Here is a 10,525-nt window from a genome sequence, read left to right as displayed (position 1 = left end):
CACTTCGAAATCCCAAGGGAAGCTGAGACTCCCCCTGACCCAGAGGTCACACTGCTTTTCCAGCCAACGACGTCCAAGAGCAGCAGCGGGGCCCTCTGCTCTCAGAGCTCAGTGAGTGCTTGAAGCCTGGTGTCTTCAAAACCACATACAATATTGTTTCAAAACACCTCCACCAGAAGGTGAAAACAGAAAAAGCGAGGGAATCATTAAACCACAAGTCAGCCCAGCACTCCCTAGGGGAAAGGGAGAATTCAAGTGTGCTGGGCATTAAGAGGGCTTTCACAGCAGTGGGATGGTTCTGTTTCTTAACGACAGACACACTATTATTCTTTAGACCATATGTTTACATTGTAGATGCTGCCCTGTATGTATGACACATTTCATGGTTGGAAAAAAAGGCAAAAGATATAAACTCACAATAGCAAGGAGAACTGAAGGCAAAACCATCAAGAGTCTGAGACTACATTCCAGAAGGCATGAGCGCACAAGAGAGTCTGCATGATTGAAAATAAGGTCCAGGAAACCCACAGGGAAAAGCGCAGGTGAGGGGGCAGAGGATAAGGCCTGGCTGTGCAAGGCCAGACCTCGGAGCCCCGTCCCCAAAGAGAAGATTGGCGTCCCATGCCAACTGGTTCTCCACTGTGAGTTCATGCTTGCTCCATGCCCTACCTGGCAACTCCTCATATTTCTTTCTGTCTTTGGCATTGGTGACCCATGTGGCTCTCTGCACTGTCAGCCCCAGGGAGCAGGGTGCTGGGGTTGGCAGCAGCCTCAGGTTTCCCAGCCCTAAATTCCAGTTGTCCCGGCCCTTTGGTCAGCCTCAGAGCCTCACTCCAGCTGAAGAGGCCCAGGACTCTGGGTCCAGATCCCTTCAGGTTCTGCTCCAGCATGTGAGGTATCAAGGACTCCTCCCGCCTCCAAAAGTCACGTGTCTCAAGGTTCCCAGAGTTGGGGTTTTGCTCAACCTCCCCAGGGCCAGGAAGGAAGTCCTGCTCCCTGCTAGTAACTCAGATGTCAGCACGGGATGGGGCCTCAGAGATTCTCTTGTCTGCCCTGTCTTTGGAGGCCCACGTGAGATGTGTCCAAGGTCTCGAGGCTGCAGCCAAAGTCAGTTCTACCTTTCCAGAAAGCCCGGAGCCTGTGTTATGCAGACACCACCTGGGGGCAGAGGCTGTACATCTCCATCCCCTGCCTAGGCTCTGCACGGGTCACAGACAAGCACTGTCCCTTCTCCTGGCCTTCCTGCCACCCTGCAACAGGCTTTTGGGCCCAAACAATCTGCCCAGGAGAGTCGTGGGTGGTCTCACACTGCAGCCCCTGGGCCAGGCTGGGTCTTCTTCACCCCCGGGGTGCAGTCTGGGCCTCGCCCCCTGGTGGACAGGGACCCACCTGAGATCACGAGGGGATCCTGGTATCCTTCGAGCCCCTTTGCCTTTCATGGCTCAGCCAAAACCTGTAGATCTTAACATGAGCCCCCAGGGCAGGATTGGAATCTTAACATAGATGAGCTGCCTGGTTACAGATGGACACACGGGAGGAAAGGAGGGGGTGGGAGGGGCTGACGCCGCAGATGAGCGGGGCGCCCAATCATCGCGAGAGTTGGAGGGACCCTCAGGGAGCGGCCAGCTCCAGCCAAACACCGTGGGGGTGAGGGACGGCTGTCTCAAACGTAGGAAAAAAGAGCCGGGGAAGCCGGGGAAGCCGGGGAGAGGTGGAAAACGCATGAAACACAGGTGTCTCACAACGAGTTACAGAAATTGACCTTTATTTATTGTACTAAAGTCTGTTTAACTTTTGATACAAAGGAAGGTTTTAGTACAGAAAACCCCAGTCTGTCAGAACAGTACCCGTGCACACTGTACCATCTCTGTGCCAACCCCAGCCGCCCAGAGCAGCGGCCCCGCGGGCGCCAGCGAAACCCCGCGCCAGCCTGTGGCTGGTCCTAGCTGTCGGAGCCAGAACGCGTGTACCTGTGAAACAAGGGCAGCACGGAGACGGAAACGTGTCTCCTTGCGAACGACTGTGCAAGAAAATATATCCCTTTTAAAAAAAATGTCAGTATGGCTAAACTATAATCTAGTGTCTAGAATTACAAAGAATAAAATGAAATCAGCGATTTCTTGCTAGTAAAATGAAATGTTAGGAACAGTATTAAAATAGAGGTCCTACCCCAGTGACACTTACCCGGAGCCCCCCGTACAGTACCTATTATTAACAGGACACACAGTTTAAAGAGGAACCACACCAAATCTTCAGCCAGAAACATCTGGCATCAGATGCGTTAAAAAACAAAACAAAACACAGCCATCCTCGTGGAGCTCGGCTCATGTTGTGAGAGCTGAAGCCAAGACTAGATAGATCCCAGCTTCTCTTGAATTTTAACAGTGACCACATTGATCCTTAAGCTTCCGTTAAGAGCTCTCTTTTCAGAGTCTGAAATACGAATTGTTTTTAGATCAAACAGAGCTGATGTGCCTGCCCCATTGTAAAGCATTTGGGAATTACTCTGCAAAATCTGCACTGGTAAAGGCTGTCACTATTCACAGAACCTAAGGAGGACCCAGTGGCATGCCTCAGCCCCAGCCTAACACCCTGCCCAGAACTGGCTGTGTCACAGTGAACCCACGAAGCTCTGAGGACCAGAGAGAATGCTGGAATCATGAACACAGGTGGATGAGAAGTAAGAAGTGGCAGAAGGCAGGAGACGAAGTCTGAGGGGTGCGCCTACAAGACGGCGGAAGTCACCTTCCTAGGTGCAGGAGGAGAGCGCGCAGCCCCACGAAGGCACTAGTTCCGCACGCAATGACGGTCTAAGCAGCCGCAGTCATAGGGCCTTCCAGGAGAGGGGCCGCCGAGGATCAGGGCATTCGTCAGAGCCTTGGCCCCACTGCTAAGACCCTCCCAGAGCAAAGCAGCCCCCAGTGAGGTTCCAGAGTCGTTTCGTTGAAAGCAGGCACAAAACCAACACCAAAGCGACAGTGAGGAAAAGGGCGGGGGCTGGGCAGCGACAACATGGAGCCATTCAAGTAAACATAAGCCACCGAATACTTAGAAAAGGCTTGTAAACTTGTGATCTGAAAGTTTCTCTTTGCAGCATCTGTTGAGCTGGCTACAAGGAAGGTTGGTGTCGAGTCCCCCACTCCACAGTCTCTGTCTTAAAGCACACACGTGTGGGAGAAGCGCAGTCCGCTGGCCGGGGTCTGGATCCCGTCCGTCTGTGGTCTTCCGTCTACAGAGGAGGTGCTTCTGGAGCCCCGGTTCATGGATCCCTCCCCTTCGTGTTTACACACAGAGGCATCTATCCGTAGTCACTGCAAAGAGCTGCGCCAGGCGGTCGGGCTGGAGGCCAAGCTACAGTCATCCCCAGCGCTGTGTTCTAGAGAGGACAGGCTGGGATCCACAGGACTTTATTTTGCTCTTGATTGACCACTGCCAAGATCTGAGTGCAAATGCTCGACAGGGCTCCTCCCTGGATGACCCCTGCAAGAGAGTCCCCAAACACACACGTCATTGGCTGGGAGGAAGACGCCCAGAAGGAGGCGAGTAAACAGATCTTTCGCTCTTCCTGGTGCTCTGCCTGTTTTCAGCTACTTGGCTCAACTGCTCTACCCCCGCCTCACTTCTCTTCCATCAGCAAGAAATTGGAAAAGAAAAAAAGGGTTGAGTGCAAATCACTTCGGCTTTTTATCTATCCCTCTAGGCAACTGTTCACACGATGTTAAAATCCGGGGCTCACACGAAGGCTGGGGTCTGATTTTGCCAGGTTGCCCTGACCCCTGTAATAGGGGTGACAGGATGTGACTATGCAAGTTTGCCAGGCTCCACAGCAGGGATGACCTGGGCTGGTGTGCCTAGTCGTGCAACGGGGAGTCCCAGTATATTGGAACGCAGTCTGGGGTATGTTGTAATGGTCCAGTTGGCAGCAAGATTCTAGAGGGAACAAGGTTGGGTCTCAAGAGCTGGGCACCCCACGGCCCAGAGAAGATTCTCAGCAAAGATAATGGGCCGTCCCCAGCTCCGGCTCAGGCCTGCTGCTCGGCAAGGTTTCAGCACCACGGCCCAGCAGACGCTAGACGAGGGCTCTGTGCGTGCTCCATGGAACAGCGCCATGCCCTGGCTTCTTGCCACAGATGCTGACAGTGAACATTTAGAAATTGCTATGACAATGCGATGGAGCAATTTCACATCTGCTAAATCTGATAAAAAGTCAAAGCCTGTATGTCGTAAGTTTTGAAGTTTTAAATTTTCCTTTCTCTAGTAAGTTGCTAAAGTATTTAACTGAAATATAGGCCTGTAATGGATTTGAAATTAAAACACAAACACACATACACGTACACAGAAGAGCCGGGGCTGGGTTCTGAGACGAAATATTGCATGAGAAGCACCCATCATAACACTCTCTACAAGTTAATTAAAAGCACAGTCTCCACCTCTCTTGGCCACAATGCTGTTATGCCCCCTACAAATGACTGATTTCATGGAAGAAGTTGGAAGCCACCAAGTACTATGGCAACTGCTAAATTAGAGTCTTTTAGTTTGCCTTGTTTCAAAGACAAGAGACAGTAATGGTGCAGTTTGTCTTCAGACTCCACTGCAAAACTGGCCTACCCTGGAGGGTGCTGGGGATGGACGGTCACAGCCACCACTGCTGTGCCACCTGCCTGGGGAATGCTGGAGCTGTGCCACATGGCGCCTGTGCAGCCATAACTCAAGACCAGATTGTGACCCAAGGCCAGAATCCGTGAACTTTACCTTTGGATCGACAAGTCCCCGATGCGGCCCTGTGCCTGCACTGAGATCATCTGTAATGAAAGTGCTCACTGCAGTGGCATCACCAGGCACCCCGGAAGTGCGGGCTATAACACCTCTAAGAAGGGCATCCTTGGGAAGGCTGTGTCCATCCTTGCCACCCGCTCCTCTTTGGGCCTGATGCATACCTACCTGTGAAGTACCTGCTGTACTCCTGTTCAATCTTCTGAGCCGTCTCAAACTGCTCTTTGGAATGCCTCTGAGTCACCTTGTCCTTCAGGTAGATGGGGTCTCTCTGCTCCCTATCAGGACATCCAGGAACCTGGCTGAGCCTTCTCACCTTCCCCATGCCCTCCTCTCAGCTTCTCTGTCCAGAATAACAGGGCTATCCCCCACCGCACGTGCGTCCCTGGTGGAGCACAGCGCAGCCTGCTGGCCCCACAGGGAGCTCTGGGCAGAGAAGGGGAAGAGATCAGATGCCCCAGCTGGCCCCCGAGTGCAGGTACCAGAAGACTGGGAGCACCGAAAGGCAAAGGTCAGGGGGGGAGCATATGGGGGCTTGGCAAGTCATTAGCCTAACCACAAAAACTGAAGCTCAGTAAGAGCAAAGGCCCATCCACATCACAAGTCAGCTCCTGGTAGAGCTGGGCCGCCCAGTTCCTGTGTCGCTGTGAGCACCAAGACGAAAGGCAGGAGAGGGAGGGAGGGCATGGGGGTCAGGAGGGAGGTCAGCAGACAAAATGGCACAGACTCAAGGCGCTGTGGCAGCCCCCAAACAGTGCGGAGAGGACTGGGGAGGCCTGTGCCAGCTTAACACGACTGGTGTGAGACGGGCACACGGGGGAGGGCTGCTCCCACACAGGATGCCTGTTCGAAGCCCATGCCCCGCCACCTCCCGGGGCTTTGAGCCGGCAACCCATGCCCAGCAAGGCCTGGGCCGAGCCCCGCAGGGGCCTGGCACCTACTTGACATGCTTGGCGCTCTTGTAGTGGATGAAGATGACAATGGGGTAGATGCGCAGGCGGTGCAGCCGCTCGATGGCGTGGGGCGCGACGTCCAGGAGACAGTGCCGGCCCTGCGGGGGGCGGAGGGTGAGCACCGGGCAGGGGCGGGGCCAGGCCACAGGGACCCGGCCTTCTCTGCCACGGAGGGGCCCACTCCTCACGTGACACTGCCCGGCCTCGCCCTGCCGGTGAGTAAGTCAGGTGCTACTGATGAGCAAGGCCGCTTGACCATTCTGACATGACGAGGGCACGTGACACCCGGAGGGGAACCTCATCCAGGGGAATCTCTCCCCACAAGGCTGGCAGCCTTGATGATGGCCGAGGCCAGGAACGGGGGCCACGTGGGGTCTGGACAACCCAGCTCCAGACCCCTTTCCTGCCTTTATCCAGATACAGAAACGTTCTAAAGCGCCACCCCACTTGGCCTCAGAAACCTTACCCAGAAAGCCAATGGGTACCTTTTCTGTGATCTCCTTTATGGAAGCCACAGTGGTCACGTCAAAGTGGCCACTCCTCCGCTTATAATCGACAAACAGGCAGTCTTTGACGCCCCGCTCGATGGCCTGCTGGGAGGCCTTCATCACCTCTGCAAAGCACAGACACAGGAATCAGTAGGTCGGGCGCTGTGAGCCATCACTGCACGGGCTGGGGAAAGCACTGCACAGAAACCCAGCCCTGCCAGCCTCACTCCCAGAGAAAGAGCCAGAGGCTGAACACTGATGCGACCCAAGTCAGAAGGATGAAAAGACTGTGAGACCCATCTCCAGGAAGCAGGTGAACACAAACACAGGGACAGACGCGGCCCAGCAGGCCGCCCTTACCAAGGGGGCACCTGCAGAACTTGCCGGGCGCCTCGTTCACCAGCATCTCCTTCACCACATCCAGGAAGGGCCCCAGGATCAGGACGGGCCTCAGGGAGGTGCAGTCCACCTTTTGGACCCGCTGATAGGCCAGGCTCACTGAATCTGCGGGGGAGAGGGCAGCAGAGGATGGGCATCCACCCTGAGCAAAGGGAGGGCCGGGAGGGGCTGCAGACCCACTGCTCCCCTTACCTTGCTTACCCCAGGCAGACCTATCTCCTTCACTCCACAGATCCAGAGCCAGGGACCCAGCTCACCCTGGTCTGCCTGGGACTCGCCCAATTTTAACACTGAGAGTCCCACACCCCGGGCACACCAGGGCACGGCCACTCCTGCGACACCCAAGGCATTGCAGCACTTTTTTCTGCTCAAATTCTCCTGTGTGTTCAGCACATGGTCCCCTCACTATTAGACGTTCTGTTCTCTACACGTGCCACCTCCCCTGAGGGGGGCGGGTCATGTGACCCAGACCTGCCCCATGCAGTGAGCAAACTATCCCCCTTCCCATGAGCTGAAATGGACAGGACCGGGGCAGTGACCCAGCTCTGATCCTGCAGATGACAACCACGCTCAGGAAATGACAGAGCCACAAGACAAAAGGGACTTGGCTCCCGGATGGTCCCCAGAACAGAGCTGCCTCCAAGGGACGACCCACCAATCCAGACTTTTACGTGGCAGATAAAGAAGCTTCTTATGCTTCACCCATTGTTATTTGGTCTCAGTTACAGCACTCAAACCAATATCCTAGTTGATACATGTAGTTAAGTCTCCCCTTCCACCAAATGAATGAAAAATGCTCACAGAAAGAGCCTAAAACCAGCATGCAAATATCTTCCTGACACCTCCCGGGTACCAATCACTGTGCTGGCAACTCAGAAACACTTTTAATTAAAGACTTTTAAAAGAATAGAAAGCGCAGACCCAGGGCAAAGAACTTCCTCCAAGAAGAGATAAAAACATCCCTTCTTTTAAAACCCTGAACATGACAGGTAAGCTAAGCATCCTCTCCAACTCCCTTTCTCCAGCCTTGGTCCCTGGCAGCTTCCTCTCAACTAGCATCATAGCTGGTTATGAGGATTCAAAGTACATCCCATGGACAGAGGAGAGTGGCGGGCTACAGTCATAGGGTCACAAAGAGTTGGACACGACTATAAAGTATATCCTTTTACATGCTCCGAAAACCTAGAAAGTACGTATGTCCAACAAAAAGGACATACAATAAATATTCTGTAACGCCCTCTCTTACTCAGTCTTACGTTTCTGTTAAAAGCATCCCTGTTGCTTCACACTGATACCCCTTTATCCTTTGTAGCATCCTCAAACATGAAGGCACCGCACCTCTCCATTTCTCTGGGTATGGACATTAAGACCATGTCTTCAACTCAACAGAATCATCTTCTCCCCGAATGACTATTAACATTCCACACTGAGGGGCACCAATTTAGAAGTTTTCTGATCCTCTCAGAATAATCTGCTTTGTCAGAAGTCCTCATAATAACAGAATCATAGGGCTCCAGAGCCGCTCACAAGCACGATATCCAACCAGAGTCAGAGGCCCAGAGAAAATAAACTCCCTGGGAAGGGTAAATATACAAACATATAATCTGGAAGCAACCTAATGGAGGTATGTAGACTCCTTTTAAAACTGGTACAGATATTAAAATCAAAAGCATTAAAGTAATCATGTACCTAATATTCACATAATATAAAAGGAGGTAATTGGTGTCATCCATAACATAAAGGGGTGGGGGCAACACAGAGATGTAGCTTTTATACAAGATTGAAATTAAGGTATCATCAGTTTAAAATGAATTGCTATAACCTAAAGATATTTTATGTAACAATAGTAACCAAAAAAAACAACTATAAAATATACACAAAAGGAAATGAGAAAGAAATTAAAACATGTCACTACAAAAAAAAAATCAATGAAATACAAAAGAAGGCAGCAAGGGAGGAAAAGATAAGATGAAAAAGCAACAAGACATATAGAAAACAACTAAAAGATAGTCTTTCATATGAGCAATTAAGTATAAATGGTTTAAATGCCCCAATTAAATGATGCAGATTGGCTGAATGCATAAATAAAAAAGATCCAACTATATGCTGTCTACAAGAGACTCACTTTAGATCTAAGGACATCCATAGGCTAAAAATGAAAGGACAAGAAAAAATAGTTCATGCAAATGGGAATCTAAAGAGAGCAGGAGTGACCATAATTGTATCAGACAAAATAGACTTGAAGACAAAACTGTCACAAGAGACAAAGAACAGTATAGTAGGATAAAAAGATCATTTCTCCACACAGATATATCAAGCATAAATATATGTGCACCCAGCACTAGAATTCCCAAGTAAGTAAAGTGAACGCTGATGGAACTGAAGGGAGAAACAGACGATACAGTGTCAGTATAGGACTTCAACATCTCGATTTCCATTATGGAGGGTACAACCGGTGCTGTGCTGTGCTAAGTCGCTTCAGTCGTGTCCGACTGTTTGTGACCCTATGGACTGTAGCCCGCCGGGGTCCTCTGTCCATGGGACTCTCTAGGTAAGAATACTGGAGTAGCTTGCCATGCCCTCCTCCAGGGGATCTTCCTGACCCAGAAACTGAAGCCACGTCTCTAATGTCTCTTGCACGGGCAGGAGGATTCTTTACCACTAGCACCACCTGGGAAACCCAGCACAATCAGACAGAAAATCAGTAAGGAAACAGCACTTGAACAACATTATAAACCAATGGACCTAGTAGACGCCCCCCTAGAGCCTCCAAGGAAGCATGGACCTGCCAACACCTTGATTTTGGCCCAACGGTACTAATTTTGGACTTCTGGCTTCCAGAACTGTGAGAGAATAAACGCATACTGTGCTGACCACAAAGCTTGTAACGTATGTTGCAAAAGCCCCAGGAAATGAATACACAGTGAAAGCTAGAGGACAATGAATAATATCTTTAAAATGCATAGATAAAATATCAACTCATCTACAATTCTATATCCAGTGAAAATCTGCAAAATCATGGGAAAATTGGCAAACAGAAACGGAGACTGTCACCAACAAACCTGCATCATAAGACATGCTAAAGATCATAACAAGAAATTGGTAATTACACGAGGCAAGGGCACAGTCCATGGGGCCGCAGAGAGTCAGACCTGAGTGAAAAGCTGAGCACACACACACACACACACACACACACACGCAAAGGGCATGTTAACTATAGCTCACCTTACTGTGGTTAGTCTTTTGCAACTCATACACATATCAGATTATCGTTTTGTACACCTTAAACTTACACGATAATATATGTCAGTTATATCTCAAGTTGGGAAAAAAAAAAAGAAATGCTGAAGGGAGTGTCCATCAGAAAGAAAAAATCAGAGGGAAAGAGGAAGGCAGGAAGGAATGAAGAATAATGGAAAGGATAAATATAAGTGAATGACTGATGCATAAATCAATAACTGCTGGATTTAAAAATATGTATAAAATGAAAACGATAATCAAGCAAAAGCTAGGAAGGAGGTAAGGAAGTCATGGTGTTCTGATGTTTTAAAATTATTGGGGAAGTGGTCAAAGTCATGATTCATGTTAGTAGTAAGTCAGATACACATTGTGAGGGCTGCTGTAATCACCACCCCCAAAAGAATAAAAACTAAGAGATTGACGAGGGGGCAGAAAAATAAAAGTGCTCGATTAATCCAAAAAGAGTAAGAAAAGGGAACATAAAATGGGCAGGATAACAGAAAACAAATAGTAAGATGGTAAATGTATCAGTGATGATATCAGTAATTCAATACTCTGATTAAAGGATAAAAATTGTCACTGGTGCATTCAAACATGAAAACATCTCAGGCTGTACACTTTTCTATAGATGTATTTGCACTTTTCTATACACATGTCTCAATAAAATGAAAA

General features: G+C 50.0%; 1 protein-coding gene across 2 annotated transcripts in view; it reads right to left on the bottom strand.

Moving 5' to 3' along the window:
• Nucleotides 1-1,748: 1,748 nt before the first annotated feature.
• The window catches only part of DLG5 (discs large MAGUK scaffold protein 5), a 120,359-nt gene continuing 111,582 nt past the window's right edge, over nt 1,749-10,525 (bottom strand). For both annotated transcript variants that reach the window (XM_040242325.1, XM_040242326.1), the window contains exons 28-32: nt 6,575-6,718; nt 6,212-6,339; nt 5,715-5,824; nt 4,942-5,051; nt 1,749-3,480 (exon numbers count right to left, since the gene is read on the bottom strand). In XM_040242325.1, the coding sequence (XP_040098259.1) occupies nt 3,377-3,480; nt 4,942-5,051; nt 5,715-5,824; nt 6,212-6,339; nt 6,575-6,718 (596 nt within the window). In that variant the 3' untranslated portion in view covers nt 1,749-3,376. The remainder of the gene's footprint in view (nt 3,481-4,941; nt 5,052-5,714; nt 5,825-6,211; nt 6,340-6,574; nt 6,719-10,525) is intronic.

This window comes from Oryx dammah, unplaced genomic scaffold, assembly GCF_014754425.2.
Source record: "Oryx dammah isolate SB20612 unplaced genomic scaffold, SCBI_Odam_1.1 HiC_scaffold_6, whole genome shotgun sequence".
NCBI classification, from domain to species: Eukaryota; Metazoa; Chordata; class Mammalia; order Artiodactyla; family Bovidae; genus Oryx; species Oryx dammah.
This window is presented reverse-complemented; position numbering and strand designations above follow the sequence as displayed.